At 41.6% G+C, this 21594-nt stretch overlaps 1 protein-coding gene across 5 annotated transcripts in view; it reads right to left on the reverse strand.

Annotated features, from left to right (window-relative positions):
- FAM83E (family with sequence similarity 83 member E) overlaps positions 1–10414 on the reverse strand; it is a 66298-nt gene extending 55884 nt beyond the window's left edge. The window contains exons 1-4 of one of the 5 annotated variants that reach the window (XM_070726898.1): positions 10241–10414; positions 6560–8333; positions 3817–3984; positions 1689–1813 (exon numbers count right to left, since the gene is read on the reverse strand). In XM_070726898.1, coding sequence (XP_070582999.1) covers positions 1689–1813; positions 3817–3984; positions 6560–7018 — 752 coding nt within the window. In that variant the 5' untranslated portion in view covers positions 7019–8333; positions 10241–10414. The other 4 variants (XM_070726899.1, XM_070726900.1, XM_070726902.1 and 1 more) reach the window with 4 other exon arrangements.
- Between the last annotated feature and the right edge of the window lie 11180 nt (positions 10415–21594).

Genomic DNA, 21594 nt, shown 5'->3' on the forward strand with positions numbered 1-21594 from the left:
CCATGCTCAGCCAGTCAAATGACCACTCAATCACATGATCACCCAGCAACCCCACCCAGTCACATGACCACGAAGCCACTCCCATCCAGTCACATGACTTTTCAAAAACTCCCACCCAGTTACATGACCTCGAAGCCATGCCCAACCTCATGTGACCATTAAGCCATGCCCACAAAATAAACAACACCCACAAAGCAGTAGTAAAAAAAATTGGAACCCGGACATAATGTGGACAATCCCTTCACTGGGTAAACCTAGGAGTTAGGATCAGTGGTGGGATTCAATTTTTTTTACTACTAGTTCTGTGGCCATGGTTTGGTGGGTGTGGATGGTGGATATGGTAGGGGAAGGATACTTTAAAATCTCCATTCCTCCCACACTCTGAGAGAAGGTTACTGCAAAATCCTCATTTCCTCCCAATTAGCTGGGACTTGGGAGGTAAAGAATAGATGGCTTGGAGCCAGACAGAGGTGATATTTATCAGTTCTTTGAACTACTCAAAATTTCCACTACCGGTTTACCAGAACTGGTTAGAATGTGCTGAAACCCACCTTTGGTTAGGATGAGGAGAACATGACCAAAGGCTGAGTAGAAGTGATGAAGATTGAAGAGGGTGGTTAGTTATGTCTTTGTCTGTGTTCTGCTCCAAGTGTCTTGTGTTATTTTCCATTACATCACAATTTATCCTTCCATTATACCAGTGGATCTCAACCTTTCTAATGCCGTGACATCTTAATACAGTTCCTCATGTTGTGGTGACCCCCAATCACAGGTTTTGCGCCAGTTCTCCCAACAGGGTTTTAAGCTGATTGGCAGGAAGGTCAGAGGGATACCCCCACTGCCCCTCTGCCTTATTGGTTGGATTGTAAAAAATATGTTCCAAGGCGCCAAAATAGAAGCTTTAGCTCTTAACACCATTGGAAATTTGTCTTTTCCCATGGTGTTCCTGTGAAACAGTCATTCGACACCCCCCAAAGGCGGCCCGACCCCCAGGTTGAGAATCACTGCATTACACCATGAAGAACATCAAATTCCCCTTTGGTTTCATGGCCATAACCATCTTCATGGCAGCCAGCAGAATTTAAAATCATCTCATGCTTATCCGAGCCCGGAAGCAATTTGATCCAATGAGATTCCCAGAGTTATCTGCATGGACCAACCAACCCAAGGAATCCTCTTTTGGAAAATGTAACCATGAAGCACAAACACCCCATGAAAGCAGAACTCCTTTCGAATTATCATTCCTTTCTATCACACACCATTCCTCATCAATTCCTACAACAAACCAGTTTCGAACTGTAAGTATCTCTATTTGCAATTCTATTGTAATTAATTCCCTACAATTTGCTTTGCGATGAAGCAGTAAACTTCCTTTGGTTTTTGAGAAACTTTGGAAAGTTACCAAATTAAGCTGCTGCCTGTTAATTGAGAGTCACATACCTTCCCAGGAGAGGAGAATATTACGCAGAGCTTAATGAGTGATCGGATTCATGCAGAGAAAAGCTTCACTTGCTGATTTCAAATACTCTTTTAAGGGCACAGGACTGCTCTTGATCAAAAGCTGACATCCCCGGAGAGGCAATTTGCAGACCTTGCAGCCATAAACTATTTATGACTTTGAAACTTTCTGGATCCAGGATCCACAACAACTTCATTTATTGCACAGAAAAGCAAGGAAGAGCTCTTACCTATAGCTGCCAGTGATCGCAATTTCTCCATCAACCAGAAGAAATCTCTCCTTTAGGGTCCCTGTGACCTTTTTCTGGTTCCTGCTTTGGAATGTACAGCCACAAAGAGTTCTGACTCTCAGGTTCTATGCAAGAGTACAGTAACAAAAAAGTTGTATAAATACATGCACACACACATATATACATTGCTTACTTCTTCTTGTCCAGAACAGTATTTTTTTAACCATGTTAATTTCCAGATATAGGGACTTCCAGGATTCCAAAACCAGCAAGGCTATTAAATAAGATTTATAACTAATGACCTACAAACATTGAACTGGAAGAAAAGTCACAGACCAAGTCTGCTTATCATAGAAAACAGCAACACTTTATCCTTAGATTATCTACGTTTGACCTATCCAGATTCCTAAGAGGTCAGTAAGGGGCGAGTACAAGTGCACTAGAGTGCCTTCCGTCCCCTGTCCTATTGCTCTCCTATATCTCCTTTTCCTTTCTTCTATTCCTATATCTCTTCTTCTATTCTTTCATTGATATGTTCTATTACTATATCTTCTTTTCTATTCTTTCTTAGATATATTTTACTATGAGTATCTCCTCTATAACCTTCATCATGTATTTTACTATGTGTATATAGATATATACACATTGAGTGTATATATCTAGGTCCCACAGAGTTGGCCTTCTCCGGGTCCCGTCAACTAAACAATGTTGTTTGGCGGGACCCAGGGGAAGAGCCTTCTCTGTGGTGGCCCCGACCCTTTGGAACCAACTCCCCCCAGATATCAGAGTTGCCCCCACCCTCCTTGCCTTTCGTAAAGTTCTTAAGACCCATCTTTGTTGTCAGGCATGGGGGAACTGACACATCTCCCCCGGCCCTATACAGTTTATACATGGAATGTTTGTGTGTGTGTTTGCTTTTAATAATGGGGTTTTTAGTGTTTTTTAAATTATTAGAGGGGCGGCATACAAATCTAATTAATAATAATAATAATAATAATAATAATAATAATAATAATAATAATAAATATATATATATACCCACTAAAACCCTCTGTGTATTGGACAAAATAAATAAATAAATAATAAAAATAAATCTTTTGAAAAGCTGTTCCAACTGATTGATTCAGTATCATAACACTGTTCAAAAGATCACAATTAAAGATTTTGAGGACCTTTTGGTACCCCAAGCCACGTTTCAAAAGAACCTCAAATTAGTTCAATGCCACCATTGAGAAATATTGGTTCACCTACTCAAAAGGAGAGCATTTTAGCTCAATAATCTTGAATTGTTTTGCCTGAAAAAATCAGCTATATTTTCTATCAACTGAGATACAAGAAAGTTCCCTAAAAGCCTGCACCGCATATGTACAATTAAAATATGCTTCTATGTTTCTATGCAAATATTTATTTCATTCTATTTGCATGTCCACCTTGGCATATGAGCCAAATAAATAAGTGTCATATGAATCAAATATTTATTTGGCTCATACGCCACTCCATTCTCAAGGTCTCTGGCTTATGGTTAGTAAAACAAAATATATCATTCTCTCTAATGTGAGACCTCTAGTAAGTCCTTCATGCTAGATCTCGCTGGATAGGCAGATTTAACAATCTAGCTGTGGTACCTTCCTCTTTTTATTAGCACTATAACTTGATAAGGAAGATTTCACAAAGGCTATGTAGACAATTTTGTAGCCAAGTCAGGATTTAGAATCAGAGACTCACTCAATATTTTGGAGATTCTTAACCATTGCCTAATCTAACCAACATTAAAAAAAAATACAATTAACAAGCTTTGCAATCCAATGAAAAGAGAAGCATTTTGCATTTAAAATTAAAGGTTTTTACAGATGATTTTGATGAAGATGGTATAAATCCCATTCTCAACCCCCCTACTTGTTTTGACCAGATACCCTTCAATGTTTCAAACTACTTGCTCAGTAAAATTAATACTAAAGACCCCATTAACAAAATATTGGTCCTGATGCCAACATTAATGTATGTGTGTTGGGGGGGGGGGGGAGAAGAGCATTTAAAAGCAAACCATATAATTAATTGAATTCATTCCATGCTGAGATTCTGCTTTCCAGTGGGTGCTGTTTAGAAACTGAAGCGCTCCCTTATTCACCTCTGTGTGACGGACATTAAGGCAGGTTTTCTCAGCCATGGAGAGGAAGGAGCGAAGATGCTGTTGGCTAAGCACAAGATAAACTGGTACCCGCCGTCTGATTGCTGCATCGTACAGATCTAAGAGAATATCAGGATCTGTGAAAACATCCATGGCTATAGCAATCACCTATAAAAGAAAGCACAAAAAGGTTTGCAACCTTGCTTTCCAAATTAAATCTCCTTAAAATAACAGTAAAGCATGCCAAATCAGCTTGCAGAATTATATGAATCGGGATATTGATGGAGGAGGTTTTTAAAAAGTAAATGCTTCGGATTCAAATATCTTGACTTGTTTTGATACGTCCAGTAGCGGGTTGCACCGGTACAGGAGGGATCAGCGATCCGTTGGTGGAAATGGGAATGCACACCCATCTCCGTGCTCTAGACGTGGGTGCGCACGCACCCGTGTGGAATTTGGCTTCTGCGCATGCGCCGGAAACAAACTCTCACACAAGGACACTCTCATGTGCGAGGTTTCCCCCCATTTTGGGGCATTTTCTGCTTCTGCGCATGCGTGGAAGCAAAAATATCAGCAAAAATAGCCGAAATCTTGTTCACACGTGTGTCCTCGTGCGAGGTTTGGCTTCCAGTGCATGCACAGAAGCCAAATCTCGCGCCGATGCATGCGCGCCCGCCTTGGTCACCAGGAGTGTTCCGGGAGCGCCAGCGAATAGTAACCCCCGCCTGGACACATCCTCTTTGCCAACACCTGTGATGCACATACTTTACTTGATTCATAGCTGACTGTATGAGCTCAGACATTTTTGGGTTTTGGCTTTGGTTTCAACCTAATAGAATATTCTTCTTCTAATTGGCCCAAAGGTGCTTTTTCCAAAGGAACTTTCTTTTTCCTGGAAGGCATTTCGCTTCTCATCCAGGAAGAATTGAAGAAGCTTCTTGAATGAGAAGCAAAATGCCTTTGGGAAAAACCATCTCTGGGACAACCATGACTTGGATGACTGAGAATATAAATAGACATTTTTGTAGTTGACTTTCCTGGAAAAAACACAACCAGAGGTGGGTTCCTCCAGGTTCGGACCGATTTGCCCGAACTGGTAGCAACCAACTGGTGATGTCATGACGATGTCACAGAACCGGTTTGGTTGGTGCCGTTTTGTGGAAGCCACCATCTTTTTTTTAAAAAAAGTTTTTTTTTCTTTTGAACATGTGCAGAAGCTGAATTTCTGGCACTGCGTATGTGTCACCATCTTGTTTTTGGCTTTTAGGGGGAGCATTGTTTAATTTTTTTGCCACTGTGCATGCACACAAGCATGCTTTGTGCATACATATGCTTTGTACGTGTGGCCACACAGTGCAGTCACGCAGCGCGGGAGGAAGTGAACCTGGGTACAACTGTTATAGGCAGGCTCTACTCATAACTCAAGGAATTCCTGTATATACTGCTCCAAAAAATAAAGGGAATACTTAAACAACACAATATACAGTGGTACCTCTACTGAAGAACATCTCTACTTAAGAACTTTTCTAGATAAGAACCAGGTGTTCAAGATTTTTTTGCCTCTTCTTAAGAACCATTTTCTATTTAAGAACACGAGCCCAGAAAAATTTCCCAGAAAATTTGAAAGCGGCATGAAGGCCCGGCTAGTTCCCTGCCATTCCCCCTTTAATCCCGGCCATCTCGGGATTTTCTGGGCTGCCAGAGGAGCCTTTCGGTGGCGCTTAAGGAGGCTTTGGCAGTCCAGAGCGAACAAAGCATTTTCCTTTCTCTGGGCACCTGGAGAGGGAATAAACCTCTGCCAGTGAGCAGAGAAAAGAAACGCTCCCTTTCTTCTGGGCTGCCTTTCTCTGGGCGCTGCTTCAGAGTCACTCTTTTTTTTTTAAGCCTTAAAGTTTTGGATTTTTTTGATTCCCCTCACCTTCTTCCTTCAGCAGCGACTGTCCTCCTCCTCTTCCTCCCCCTCCCACCCAAATTCCAAGCTTTTATTTCTTTCCTAATGGGTTTGCACGCATTATTTGCTTTTACATTGATTCCTATGGGAAAAATTGCTTCTACTTAAGAACATTTCTACTTAAGAACCCGGTCGCTGAACGAATTAAGTTCTTAAGTAGAGGTACCACTGTAATTCCAAGTAAATCAAACTTCTGTGAAATCAAACTCCACTTAGGAATCAACACTGATTGGCAATCAACTTCACATGCTGTTGTGCACGTTCAACTTTGTACAGAACAAAGTATTCAATGAGAATATTTCATTCATTCAGATCTAGGATGCGTTTTTTTGAGCAGTATATAATGTTTGTATCTTTTATTAGCTAAACTAATGTATTAAATATTGTTTTAATGAATTGGAAGCCACCTGTAGTTATCAGTCCAGTACATTAAAACATGGTAATATTTATGCTTTTCAAAAGTGGAATTGGCAGGTGTGATGTACTATCACGGTGTACTATCAAACATGATGTACCAGAATATCTTCAAACAAAAACATATGTATCCTTCTAAACTATTATTTTACTGATATGCTGATTTACAATGCACATAGAAATGGACAATGCATTGCCTTTTTGGAAGGGAAGGAAATTTGATAAAGATGTTTGTATGGAACTAATATTGAAATGTCTCAGCTTTGGGAATATGCCATTTTGTGCAGAAACAGCTTTGTTAAAACTCTGCACGTTTTTTCTCATATATTTTTTTTTATCACCAGGAGGAAAATGCCCAATGCTACCTTTCCTTCATACCTTGCAGGCTTGTTGGATACAGCTGCGTATCAATTCCTTAATATGTGGCGCTCCTTCTCCTGGTGGGTGGGTATAGACCTCCGCTCGGGTAATTCCTTTCCAAGCCCCATTGTCTGGCCACCCTAGCTCCAGTTCTGGGGGCGGATCATCTGAACGCTGAGGCCAGTAGCTGAGACTAGATCTCTCCGTTCCAAAGCTGTAAGTCCCTGCTCCACCTAAAGGGGGAGCCTCTAATTCTTCTGCTGTTGCTGCAGCCTTCAATTCCTGCAGTTCACCCTCCGACAGAAAGGGGCGTAGCTTTTCACGGGAGAGGCACTGATTGAAGGCTTCCTCACCCTTGGCCAGTAGAGCTTCAAGGGCCAGCCGCTGATGTTCACAATAATAAAATTTAGGATTTGATTCAGTAACTTTAATGTATGGCTCTTCGCTCTCCAGGCAATGGATCTGGGATCCAGCCATGGCCTTTGACAACAGAACCTGCAATTCTAAAGTGTCTATAGGATATCCCTATTATTTTAGCAAGTGCCAGGCCTTTCTGCCAGAACTTGCGATGCTGGACAGGAGCAACTCTTCCTGGTCCAGCCTTAAAATCTTAGAAAATTATTGTAAACGTTTCCTTTAATGTAACTCTTTGTTCCCAATAGTTTTTTAAACTCCTGAGAGGGAAACAAGTTTCCCAAGTGCCTGTTAATATTGCTTTATAGAGGTAACAATATCCTAGATTAAATTATATTATAATATAATATATTATATTATATTATGTTAGATTGCCATCTAACCAGAAAAAAAGAAGAATACAGACTAGGCAGATCTTAAATTCTCTCTACTCTACAATATCTGACAACAGGGTGTGTTTGTGCATATGTAAAAAAAACAAACTCTTTCATATATCTCCATAAAGTCCAAACATTCTTTCTAATAGTTTGTCCTGAGAAGTTCCCGTTTTCTCTTTTCAAAGCTTGCAGTAAATAGCTGCTCATTTACATTCATGAAAACACATAAAAAAGCATTTGAAAAACTAACTCCTTTTTTCTTTGGATCCAAATATTAATTCTGAAAAAGCTTCTTCTATGGAGCTAGATAAGAGTCAGAAATTGCCTGAAACCAACCTACAAATAAAGTAATCGACACTCATTAATTGCTGAGATATTTGTTATACTATGCGGTTGAATGAACAATTGAGAAATATAACTGGATCTATTGCATTTCCTTTCCTGAAGCAAATAAACAATGTTCAGTTCTTAGCTAAAGCAAACTTGCTTTCTTGAGTCATGTGAAACTCAGAAATTCTCACAGTTTCCAGCCAATAAAAGCCACTTGGAGGAAAACTTCAGAAAAGGGCCAGTGAATGACAGATTTTCAGTCTGTCAGCAAAACAGTGTTCTATTTTCAGATTATGGAAATTTGTTATATATTTGTTTTGACAGGTTAATCCACATTCCACTATCTTTCCTTCTTCTAACCGATTAGCAACAAGAGGTTAGAGTTCACACCTGTAACATCTGGATTCTCGTGTATCAAAGTTTCTTCTTCAATTAATTCTCTTGTCGTTTGGAGGTTAAGATGGTTTCATGAAAGCTAGTTCAATGCTCTTTCCCATTCTTATATAATCCCAGTCTAATGGTTCGGAGACATGTTACATTTCTTCATTTATATAGAAGTTGGAAAAAAAGAACCCAGCAAGCAAAAATCACCAGTTTGTAGAAAGGATAGTCTTGCACAGCTGCAAATATATTTGCTTGAAAAAATTTGTCTGTTCTTCTGGTCACGGCTCCTATGGTGTTCAGAAACAGAAAATGGTTCAATAAGTTTTTTCATTTTGGTGTATTCCTAAGGGGAGCACACGGAATAGTACTTTAAAAGAGGGATGAACCAACTGTGGCACCCCAGATATTGCTAGGGTAAAGTTCTCATTATTTTCCCTGCCCATGCTGGCTGGAGACAATGGGAAGCGAAATTCAATATCTGGAGAGCCAAAATATTACACATTATTTTTCAAGGTTGTGATTATCTTGAGAAATAGTCATTTTTGTTCTTCTTTAAATGCAGCAAATCAGGTATAGATAAGATTTTGGCCAACTTTGTTTGTTCTTAGCTCACCTTTCACTGTGACTGTGGATTTGAAGGCTTTGCAAAACTAAGGGAGAAAGGCTTGGTGATCGAAATCATGGTCCCAGTTCCTCCTAGAAGACCAGGAACACACTGGGAATTAGGAAGTGCTTTATTTATAAGCCTACCTTTCCCCCACATTTCACTCATGCCTTTCCAGGGATACCCTTACACCCCATGCCTTTAAAATGGACTGTGCCTTTAAAAAGTCAGTTTGGCTTAGTGGTTAATGCATCAGATTAAAAACGGAGGAGAGGGCAAGATCTAATTCTGCTTTAGGCATGAATAATTACAGGTAGTCCTTAGCTTACAACCACAACGGAGCCCAAAATTATGTCGCTAAGTGAAACATTAAGTGAGTTTGCCCCATTTTACAACCTTTCTTACCACAATTTTTAAGAAAATCATTGCAGTTGTTAAGTTAGTAACCTAATTAAGTCAATCTAGTTTCCCTATTGACTTTGCTAGTAAGTAGGTCGCAAAAAGGAGGGGATATAACCACAGGACACTGCAATCATTGTAAATATGAATCAGTTGCCAAGCATCTGAAATTTGATTATGTCACTATGAGGATGCTACAACTGACATAAATACGAAAAACAATCCTGAGAGAGAGAGTGGTCCTTAACTTACAACAGTTGACTGCAAGTAGTCCTTGACTAACAATTAATTAAGTTAATTTAGTGACTATTCAAAGCTACAGCTGTACTTTAACAATAATCTCTCTCTACCCAACCAACCTCCTAGGGTTGTTGTTTTTGTGGGAAAAAGAGGAGGAGGAAGAAATATTAAGTATGTCTGCCGCCTTGGGTTATTTATAAAAATAATAAAGGGATGTATGTGTAAAAATAAATAAAAAATGGGGTGCAATGGAGAAATCTTACTTGTTCTCCGGAGAATGCTTCCTTCCTCTTAAATGTACCAAAGTTCTATCGGTGAAAATGAAAAGTTGTGACTATTGATCCATACAAACCACCATTAAGATGGCCAAATAAAAGCAGAATTTACAGCCCCCTCTGTTGTTCGTAAAGTCGCTAGTTGGAAGTCGGTTGTATAAATTCCATCTGGGCACCTTCTCCTTTATATCTAGCCCCATTTTACCCATACTGTGCCTTCCAGACAGTAGTGGGTTCTAAATTTGCATGAATTGGGGGAGGGGTCCTGGGCAAGTGAGCGGAACCTCCTGCCACTGCAGAATCGGGCCGAACCAGGAGCAACCTACCGCTTCCTCCAGACACCATCTCCCCCCTCCCTATGTACCACTTGCATCCCCTTTATGAAAATTGGTGGGAGTGGGGGAGACAGGTAGAAAGCCCAGCTTCTCACCATCTCTGTTGCCTGCTTCTTATTCATCTTGAATGCTGTGTGTTTCACCTGCCCCAATTCAGGAAGCCTAGCAGCACCTTGTCAAACCCAAATGCCCTACCTTTGAAGTCATTTCTTTGGCTCAAGAGGAAGCTTGGGAGACCTGCTTTGCGCTGCAGGGCTTAAACTGCCCTTGCAATTTTGCAAACACACCTTTCCCCTTAAGAGTTCCGGGAGTGGATCCTCTTTCGTTTCCCCCTTGTTCACCTGTTGTTTCAAAGGAGAGGCCAACGGATGAATCCAGGGGTTGGGCTGGAAGATTTGGGTCTCTCGGCTTCTCGGTCCTCCCCAGTAAAATCTTGTTGGGGAAAACTCCTTCGGGCTACTCCTTCCTTTGTGCCTGTATCCAGGCACTCAGCCGTCCTCTGCAACACACCAATCCAGGAAGTTCAGGCATGCAGATTGCAAGCACCTGTTGGGAGCCTAGCGGCCGAAAGTAAATTAGGGAGGCATCCCCCCTCCCTTGTGAGCAAATAATGTTTTAATTCATCAGACAAACCGCAGATCAAGCAAGGCTGAAGAGGGGGGGCAGGGGGAGGGAAGGGAGGAAAAAGCTGGGCTGTAGGGCTTGACCTCTTCTTTTAACCTAGAGGTCTTCAAACTTGGCAACTTTAAGATTTGTGGACTTCAACTCCCAGAATTCTCCAGCCAGAGAATTCTGGGAGTTGAAGTCCACAAGTCTTAAAGTTGCCAAGTTTGAGGACCCCTGTTTTAACCAGATGGGGGGGAAGGGCTATCCCTGTTCTTCCATCTTAACTCTGGGGAATGCCGGGGGGGTAAAGGGAATCTGATACGGGGTTTCTGTGTCAGGTTGTGTTTTCTAAGCAAGCTTCTCTTTGGTGGGTTAAGAATGTCAGTAGATATTTCTTCCACAACTGTGACGTTCAAGCCCTGCTGTAAACCCTCGAGGTAAAAAGGGAAGCTGCATCTTCCAGAAATTCAAAAACCACGGGCTGCTACGATGGCTAAATGGAAAGCAAGGTGACCAAAGAAGAAGGTGTGATTAAAAAACTTACTGATTGTGCAGTGATGGATATGATGATAAGAAGGCTAAAAGGACAGGAAGAATTAGAGCAGTGATGGCAAACCTATGGCAAGGGTGCCACGGGGGGCACACGGAGCTATATCTGCTGGCACGCGAGTTGTTGCCTTAGCTCAGCTCCAACATACATGCGTGTGCCAGCCACTTGATTTTTTGGCTTCCACAGAGGCTCTGGGAAGGAGTTTTTGGCTTCCAGAGAGCCTCCAGGGGGATGTAGGAGGGCATTTTTACCCTCCCTGGCTTCAGGGAAGCCTTTGGAGCCTGGGGAGGATGAAACATGAGCCTACTGGGCCCACTGGAAGTTGGGAAGCAGGCCATTTCCAGCCTCCAGAGGGCCTCCAGGTGGTGGGAGAAGCTATTTTCGCCCTTTCCAGGCATTAAATTATGGGTGTGGGCACTCGGCATGCACGATAGCGCGCACGCATGTTTTTTCGGCACCCAAGGGAAAAAAAGTTCGCCATCACTGAATTAGAGTATTACAAAGTATGGGATAAAGTCTAAGAATGGTTAGTAAAAAGAATACCGTTATTTGCCCCATGCTTCATAAAAGTCCACACCTTCCTTATCATGTATTTCAGAGGTGGGTTTTTACTGGTGCGCCCCAGTACAGTAGTCCGATATTGGCCCGCCGATTGTGCAATTTGCACATGACAGCTTCGGTGCTGTCTTTTCCGGTCCATGCATGGTGCTATTTTTTAAAAACTATTTTTTGTGACTTTTTGCTTCTGCGCATGCGTGGAAGCAAAATCTCACGAAGGGGGCACGTGTGTGTGTGAGTGTAGCAAGTGCGCATGCACAATTTTGCCATGTGCATGCGGTGCACTGGTAGAAAGAAAAGAGCAACCTGCCGCTGATGTATTTCCATTATTTGTTTGCACATCTCCGCGCATTCTAATTTTTTTCTGACAATCATCTGAGAAAGTAGGGACGTTATCGAATTGCCGTAGTTATGTAAGGAGTGTTACGTTATATGGAGTGTTGAGTAATCTATCTTTTTAATCTTTCCTATAAAAATTCTCAGCAGGAACACTTCTGAAGACATTTTAACGTTGCCAATGTTGAGAAATATTGGCCTGAATTCCGTTGTTGAGAAAATGCTCTTTCCTAAAGTCCTAAACTTTTGAACAGAAATGGGGAACTGAAAGTTTTCATATTGTTAGAGACTGTTAGTCCCTGAGTGAGTCATTGTCCCAAAAACCTATCCAGCTTTTTTTTCTTAAAGGATAAACAGGAGCAAACTAAATATCTTCCCTCACTATAAAATTTGTAATATGCCGATGGGGTATTGGAGAGCTTGATTAAATTTCGGAAATTGCAAAAGAGCAATTAGGATAACAGGATTAAACAGGTTCGACACAGCTTCCCTAGTTCCTTCCCCAAATTTCTCTGTCAATTTTATTTTTTGGCCACATTTGGCAATCATCTTTAAAAAAATCCCCAAAACCTTATGTTCTGAATATCCTTGTGCCTCCTCTTCCCACCTCCCACCCATCCTTTCTCCTCCACATGGTCTTTGATGAAAAGAAAACCCTGTTGGTTGGTTGGTTGGTTGGCTGCCATACTCATCCAGTGCGATTGCTGAGACAATTCTGCAATGGCTGTGAAAAATGTACAGCAGTTGAGATCAGACAAATTGCAAAGATCTGCTTGAACTCTGGGGAGTGAATCATTGTTCCCCATTCAGGAGAAAAAATCTGTTCACTTGGCATTACTCGATAGCGAGGAAATTATGGTCTGACCCCAGCAATCCACATCTATAGCTTCAGGAGGTAGATAATTGTCAACCTCATTTGATTACCCTTTTCTTCTCTTCGGAAATAATTGTTCATTGTATTATTGGTGCCACAAATAACAAACTCAATTGACAAGCCAGAGAAAGCTAAACATGAGCGTTTACTAAATGGCAGGCATAGCTTCAGTGGATGTTCAAATGGATATTCTCTGCATATTTCGCGAAATCCAAGCTTGAGAAAAATTGAGAAAAAACATCATTGTATCATATCGTGAGTCTTAGTTTACTTTGGCCATGTCCTGTGGGGGAATTCACTGGAGAAAAGTGTTGGGAAGAATTAGCAGTAAAAGGAAACAAGGTCTTCAAAGAACACAGTAGCTAGAAACATAGAAACACAGAAGATTGACGGCAGAAAAAGACCTCAAGGTCCATCTAGTCTGCCTTTATACTACAGTATTTCTTGTATTTTATCTTAGGGTGGATATATGTTTATCTCAGGCATGTTTAAATTCAGTTCCTGTGGATTTACCAACCACATCTGCTGGAAGTTTGTTCCAAGCATCTACTACTCTTTCAGTCAAATAATATTTTCTCACGTTACTTCTGATCTTTCCCCCTACTAACCTGAGATTGTGCCCCCTTGTTCTTGTGTTCACTTTCCTATTAAAAACACTTCCCCCTGAACCTTATTTAACCCTTTAACATACAGTATTTAAATGTTTCCATCATGTCCCCCCTTTCCCTTCTGTCCTCCAGCCTATACAGATTGAGTTCAGTAAGTCTTTCCTGATACGTTTTATGCTTAAAACCTTCCACCATTTTTGTAGCCCGTCTTTGGACCCGTTCAATTTTGTCAATATCTTTTTGTAGGTGAGGTCTCCAGAACTGAACACAGTACCTCAAATGTGGTCTCACCAGCGCTCTATATAAGGGGATCACAATCTCCCTATTCCTGCTTCTTATACCTCTAGCTATGCAGCCAAGCATTCTACTTACTTTCCCTACCGCCTGACTGCACTGTTCCCACATTTTGAGACTGTCAGAAATCACTACCCCTAAATCCTTCTCTTCTGAAGTTTTTGCTAGCACAGAACTGCCAATACAATACTCAGATTGAGGATTCCTTTCACATTATTTCACATTTGGAAACATTAAACTGCAGTTTCCATTGCTTTGGCTACTTATCTAGACACCCTCAAAGTTGACAGCAGTCAGAGCATTTTTTTTGCTTACCAAATATTCCTACGTTTCCTGTCTCTTTGATTTTTGGAAAAGAGCCCTTCACTCCTGTGACCAGAGTTGATTCCTTGAGCTTATTAACACCGCGTCTTAGATGGAAGTCATTACGTGGGCTACATTTCTGCTACATTATGGCCAATATGAATCCAAGGGCAAAGTAAACATGAGGCTGATTGTCTCTATCCGTGTGTATGTCGGCTCGGGTAGGTCAGGTCGTGAGACAGACACCCCTGGGACTGCAGGATTCCAATTTAAGAAGATAGTAATAACATTTCAAACGATGTCAACCCCCTTCACTGCTTCCTTTGAAGGACAACGTGGAGCTGTTCTGAGTCTCCTCCTCACTTCTTTTTGCTTTTTTGCGAGTGATAAATTGTTTTATCTCCCCAACTTTTGTGCTCGAGGCCAGAGCTAAATTTCCCTACAGTGCAGGATCATGGAGGATTAGTTTTTTTCTAATGAAACCGTATCTCCCTCGCCAGCCAGCAGAACTTAGACACGGTAATTGTGTAGACGTCTGGCCATTTCCACTCTACGTCCCCTTGGGTAAGTTACTGTCCCTGTCCTGCTGTCCTATTGTCCTCTTCTATCGTTACTTTTTACATAGAAAAAATATAGAAGATTGACGGCAGAAAAAGACATCTTTCAGCTGTGGCGAGGGAGGCGTATGCCCAGGTTTACCTGGTGCACCAGTTGCGGCCCTACCTGGACCGGAAGTCACTGCTCACAGTCACTCATGCCATCATCACCTCGAGGCTCGACTACTATAATGCTCTCTACATGGGGCTACCTCTGAAAAGTGTTCGGAAACTTCAGATCTTGCAGAATGCAGCTGTGAGAGCAATCATGGGCTTCCCTAGGTATGCCCATGTCATACCAACACTCCGCCGTCTGCATTGGTTGCCGATCGGTTTTCGGTCACCATTCAAAGTGTTGGTTATGACCTATAAAGCCCTTCATGGCATCGGACCAGAATATCTCCGGGACCATCTTCTGCCGCACGAATCCCAGCGACCAGTTAGGTCCCACAGAGTTGGCCTTCTCTGGGTCCCGTTGACTAAATAATGCCGTTTGGCGGGACCCAGGGGAAGAGCCTTCTCTGTGGCGGCCCGACCCTCTGGAACCAACTCCCCCCAGATATCAGAGTTGCCCCCACCCTCCTTGCCTTTCGTAACCTCCTTAAAACCCACTTCTGTCGTCAGGCATGGGGGAACTGAGATATTCCCTTCCCCCTTGGCTTATAAAATTTATGCATGGTATGTCTGTATGTATGATTGGTCTCTTAAATTAGGGTTTTTTAAAATTAACTTAAATATTAGATTTGTTTATATTGTCTTATTATTGTTGTTAGCCGCCCCGAGACTACGGAGAGGGGCGGCATACAAATCTAATAAATAAATAAATGGTCCATCTAGTCTGCCCTTATACTATTTCCTGTATTTAATCTTAGGATGGATATATGTTTATCCCAGACATGTTTACATTCAGTTATTGTGGATTTACCAACCACGTCTGCTGGAAGTTTGTTCCAAGCATCTACTACTCTTTCAGTCAAATAATATTTTCCCACGTTGCTTCTGATCTTTCCCTCAACTAACCTCAGATTGTTCCCCCTTGTTCTTGGGTTCACTTTCCTATTAAAAACACTTTCCTCCTGAACTTTATTTAACCCTTTAACATACTTAAATGTTTCGATCATGTCCCCCCTTTCCCTTCCGTCTTCCAGACTATACAGATTGAGTTCATTAAGTCTTTCCTGATAAGTTTTATGCTTAAGACCTTCCACCATTCTTGTAGCCCATCTTTGGAACCATTTTACTTATGTTTATACAAACTGCTACTTTCTATACATGTTTGACTAATAAATTGATTGATTGATTGAATGAATGAATGAATGATTGAATAAACAAACAAACAAACAAATAAATAAATATGGCTCTTGGTCATTTACAAAGTTAGGTTGCCCAGTCTCTCCCTCTAGTGGAGACATAAACACATATATTTAAGAACTTTGATCAGGTTAAAAGAAGGGAAGAATTCAGATGGAAACTGAACCAAGACTACAACAAGCATAGATGATAGAAGAGAAGAGAAGAGAATAATTCTTTATTATTGTGCTCTAACAATCTCAGATTATAGTCGGATATTTCCAGGATGAAAGGAAGTCCAGGTAAAAGGAGCCAGAGGAAACAAGTATCAAAAGGATTTTATTTTGCATTTACTAGGTAACAAGTGTAGCAAAGAATTTGCGCCAGGCATTTTTGTTTTACTGTGCTATGTTTAATATGCCATGGAGTTTAGTTCTCTGGAAAGTTTGGAAATATTCACACTTTGATCTTTTGTGCATGCTGTCTGTCGGACAAGTACAGGAAGGTGGTTCTTTTATGCAGAACATGTGATCTTTAATAATAATTTGGAACCTTTTAGCATCTCTTCTGAGTTGTGTTAGACCACTGCCACCTTATGATCTGCATGGAGTTTTGTATTCTCTTTCAGAATGTCTATGGGGATTCTCAGTCATCCAAGTCATGGCTGTCTCAAAGGTGCTTATTCAAAAGGCAACTGGGTTTTCTCCTTTTTCTTTGAAGATGTTTAGCTTCTTAAATTCTGAAGAAGAAAACATTTTCAAAGGAAAGAAGTCCAGTTGCCTCTTGAAAAAGCACCTGTGGAGTATCTTTCAGAATGTTGTTTCATAAGACACAATGTTTGAGTCACTCTGATCTGATCAGCTGTATAATTTATCTTTACCGGCCCCGTTTGAATGTTAATAGGGGTTACACATTTTTTTCTTTTAAAATAAAGTTCAAAATAAAGTAAAATAAAGTTTTTAAAATATCTGGTGAGATTAATCTGTGTTTCATGGAAGTACAGTGGTACCTCTAGAACTTTTCTAGATAAGAACCGGGTGTTCGAGATTTTTTTGCCTCTTCTCAAGAACCATTTTCTGCTTACACACCCAAGTCTCCGAAACTGTAACCGTGGGGACTCTCTAGAAATCTCCTGGGTGGAAACAGGGCTGGGAAAGGTGGGGAGTAGCCTCCATGGGGCCTCTCTAGAAAACTCCTGGGTGGAAACAGCGATGGAAAAGGCAGGGAGAAGCTTCTGTGGGGCCTCTCTAGGAATCTCCTAGGAGGAAACAGGGCTGGAAAAGATGGGGAGAAGCCTCCATGGGACCTCTCTAGGAATCTCCTGGGAGGAAACATGGCTGGCAAAGGCGGAGAGAAGCCTCTGTGGGGCCTCTCTAGGAATCTCCTGGGAGGAAACAGGGCCTCCACCCTCCCTGTGGTTTCCATAATCACAGGCATCATTTGCTTTTACATTGATTCCTATGGGAAAAATTGCTTCTTCTTACAAACATTTCTACTTAAGAACCTGGTCACAGAACGAATTAAGTTCGTAAGTAGAGGTACCACTGTACTTAATTGTCAGCCTCTATTTATTTGTTTGTTTGTTTGACTTCTATGCCGCCCTTCTCAACCAACTCTATGCTCTGTAATCAGGAGTTGCATCATTAATATTATTTCATTGTTTGCATTTTTAATATTTAATTGCCAGAAAGGCAGCAGGGGTTATTAGAACCCTGTCTCTTATGGTGTGGCACTCTCTGGGAGACATGGTGCCAGCAAGTATTATGAAGCTGCCCCCCCAAATGGAAGAGGTAGGATCAGGATATGAAAATGCGGAGGACTTCTCGAAAAGAACTTTGAAACTGCCTTCCTTCCAGTCCATAGGTTCAGTTGTCTGATGCCATTATATTCCAATATCTTATAAACCAATATTTCAGAACTACTTTTTAAAAAACCCACTCCTAAATTATCTTTTTTTAATATGACATTTAGTACCTTTGATATAAGAGGATTGACAAAATGTCTTAGGACAGGGGAAGGTAAAGTTGGCTCTGCTGTGACTTGTGGACTTCAACTCCCAGAATACCTGAGCCAATCATGGTAGTTCAGGAATTCTGGGAGTTGAAGTCCACATGTCATAGAAGAGTCAACTTTGCTTACCCCTGTCTTAGGACAGTGATGGCGAACCTTTTTTGATTCATGTGCCAAAGACTGTGGGGGAGATGCTAGCATGCATGCATGTGTCCACACCCCTTCTCCCCCCCCATGCATGCACAACCCACACTGCACTGCCCCCCCCCACATGTGTACAGGACTTTCTGAAGCCTGGTAGTCAGTAATGGGCTGCTGCCTACATGGGGGATACACAGTGGGGCTAGTAAGTTTATTGAATACTTAATAGTTTTTTTTATTGTCCTTCCTTCTCTAGCACCTTACTATGATCCTTAATTACTTTTAAAAGAGGAGATAATAAAATAGTATATTTTACCCCTAAACGCTTTAATCGTTTTCAGCATTATCCAGAACTGAACTTTTATAGCAATTCAAGAAAATTAAGCTACTTGCCTAATCTGTTATCATACTGAGCCTTGTGGGTTCAGTACAAAACCTTAAAACGTTACTGTGCTCCTCAACAAATAATGCTGTCTATCATTTGTTCTTTTTGTGGCTATTCAACTAATGTGACCTAAGCAACTGAAAAAGAGTCCAAGCATCTATTTGAAAACATATCTTGCTCAGTAAGCCACTCTCACTCAGTCACATGAACTTTAAGCCCCCCCCCCGCTGGTCACATGATTGTCAAGCCACTCCCACCTGGTCACATGGCTGGCAAGCCACTCCTACCCAGTCACATTACCATCAAGCCATACCCCACACAATAAGCCACACCCACAGGGTCACAGTAATTTTTTTTTGCAGCCCTTCACTGCTGCTAGGTGAAAAAAATGCCCAAACAGGCAAACTGGAACTTCGGGAAGCGCACTTCTGGTTTGCCGTTGTGCTGTTTTTTGCACATTGGGGCTTCAGGAAGCTTCACTGAACCCTCCGGAGTGCAAAAAACTGTGCAATGGCAAACTGGAGGTGCATTTTCCCGAACTTCTGGTTTGCCCATTGGGCATTTTTTTTTGCCCCTGGGACTTCAGGGAAGGTGAAACGGCCTTTCCCAAGGCCGAGAATCAGCTGGCCAGCATGTACATGTGCGCTGGAGCTGAAACATGGCAAAGCCTTGCATGCCCTCCCATATGGCTCCATGTGCCACCTGCGACACACGTGCCGTAGGTTCGCCACCATGGCTTTAAGATATTGCGATACGCAACTCAAGCCCTTATAATTCCTTTCTATTCAGAGGGGTGATAGGACTTCTGACTTTCTCTTTTTTTTCCCTTAGTGGGGGAATGAGTGGGCTTCCCTTTAGTTATTTCTCATTAGATTTATGTTTTCTTTCACCAAGGAGAGAAAACTAGCAATTAACTGCCACCATTCCATCAACAGCGAGAATTGACTAATGGAAGGGCAATTTCGTTCCTTTCCCATGCTGTAGCTATGCTGATCAGGATGCAATTAGACACAGAAAGCACAAGGAGGATGCTCTGATGGGAACAGGATTTATTTCCCGGAAAACACGTTAGAAGGATCTTCCTCATGTGGGATCAGTATTGAGGAATCTGTAGAAATTCCTCAGCTGTCCTAAAACGTTTAGCCCCAAAGCAGATTTAATTAATGGGCACTGCTACGTGACCTTGAGACGGGACAGAATTGCTTACTGGATTCCTTGTTTTCTCTCTGGCCTGTAAAAATATCAAGATTACAGGCAGTCCTTGATTTACAACCATTCATTTAGTGACCATTACAAGTTACAGCAGCACTGAAATAAGGAACATATGCAGAGATGGGTTGCTGCTGGTTTGGACTAATTCTTTAGGACTGTTAGCAGAAATTCACCTCTGATTGGCATACTGGCAGTGATGGCCAGCAGTCCATGCTCCTGCTCACATGTTACACCAACTCTCCGCAGTCTGCATTGGTTGCCGATCAGTTTCCGGTCACAGTTCGAAGTGTTGGTTATGACCTATAAAGCCCTTCATGGCATCGGACCAGAATATCTCTGGGACCGCCTTCTGCCGCACGAATCCCAGAGACCAGTTAGGTCCCACAGAGTTGGCCTTCTCTGGGTCCCGTCGACTAAACAATGTCATTTGGCGGGACCCAGGGGAAGAGCCTTCTCTGTGGTGGACCCGACCCTCTGGAACCAACTCCCCCCAGAGATCAGAATTGCCCCCACACTCCTTAAAACCCATGTTTGTCGTCAGGCATGGGGGAACTGAGATATTCCCTTCCCCCTAGGCCTATACAATTTATGCATGGTATGTTTGTGTGCATGTTTGGTTTTTTAAATAAGGGTTTTTAAAATTATTTTAAATATTAGATTTGTTACATGTTGTTTCATTATTGTTGTTAGCCGCCCTGAGTCTACGGAGAGGGGCAGCATACAAATCTAATAAATAAATGAATGAATGAATGAATGAATGAATGAAAGAAATGAATGAATGAATGAATGAATAAACAAACAAACAAATAAATCCTCTGATTGCCAAGGCTTAGAAAAATGCCTTCTACACATGCACAGAGTCATTTCCAGGTGTTTTGCATGATCTGATGGGGGTGTACTTCCATCACAATCAGAACTGATAGAGAAAGTAAATAGAACTCACCCCTAGACCTAAGACTGTTTTTCACACTTAAGGCTACGGAAGCATCACCAAATTAGGATTCTTGGCAATTGGTTCATATTTATGATGGTTGCAGTGACCTAGAATAATGTGGTCCTTTTTGTTACCTGCTGGCAAGCAAAGTCCATGGAAAAGCCATATTAACAACTCAGTTACTAACTTAACAATTGCAGTGATTCATTTAAGGCAGTGGTTCTCAACCTGGGGGTTGGGATCCCTTTGGGGGTTGAACGACCATTTCACAGGGCCCACCTAAGACCATGAGAAAAGACAAATTTTCCATGGTGTTAGGAACTAAAGCTTCTATTCTGGCGCCTTGGAACATATGTTTACAATCCAACCAATCAGGCGTTTACAGTGGGGGAGTCCCTCTTACCTTCCTGCCAATCAGATTAAAGCTTTATTGGGAGAATTGGTGCTAGACTTATGGTTGGGTGTCACCACAATCTAAGGAACTGCATTAAGGGGTTGCAGCATTAAAAAGATTGAGAACCACTGATTTAAGGACTGTAGCAAGACAAGTCGTAAAATGGGCAGAACTTACTTAACAACTATTGCTATAGCTTAGCAATAGAAATTTTGGGCTCAATTATGGTCGTACGTCTTGTTTGCATTTGTGGAGAAACACAATGTAACCCCTGTTACTTTAAGCGGATTGTTCAAGAATGGCCAGTGTTTTAAAACCGGTTCAATCCAAAAGGAATTTGAAATGGGCAGGCTAGTAACATTTCCCAGATCAATTTTTCAAAGACATTTTCCCCCACAGCAATTAGAAGAGTTTTGTGGCCAGCTATGGATGTGGAAGAGACAGAGACTAAGATCTCACGATAGGTGCTGTCATATTGTGGTTTGGCCTTGGTGAGACGTCAAAATTTAAAACACTAATTAAGCTACAGAAGAGAGAGTCAGCCTTAACACCACTTAATCATGTTTTCTGGTAGATATCCTCATCCAAACCACAGATGAGCATT

The sequence above is a fragment of the Erythrolamprus reginae genome, chromosome Z, assembly GCF_031021105.1.
Source record: "Erythrolamprus reginae isolate rEryReg1 chromosome Z, rEryReg1.hap1, whole genome shotgun sequence".
NCBI lineage: Eukaryota > Metazoa > Chordata > Lepidosauria > Squamata > Dipsadidae > Erythrolamprus > Erythrolamprus reginae.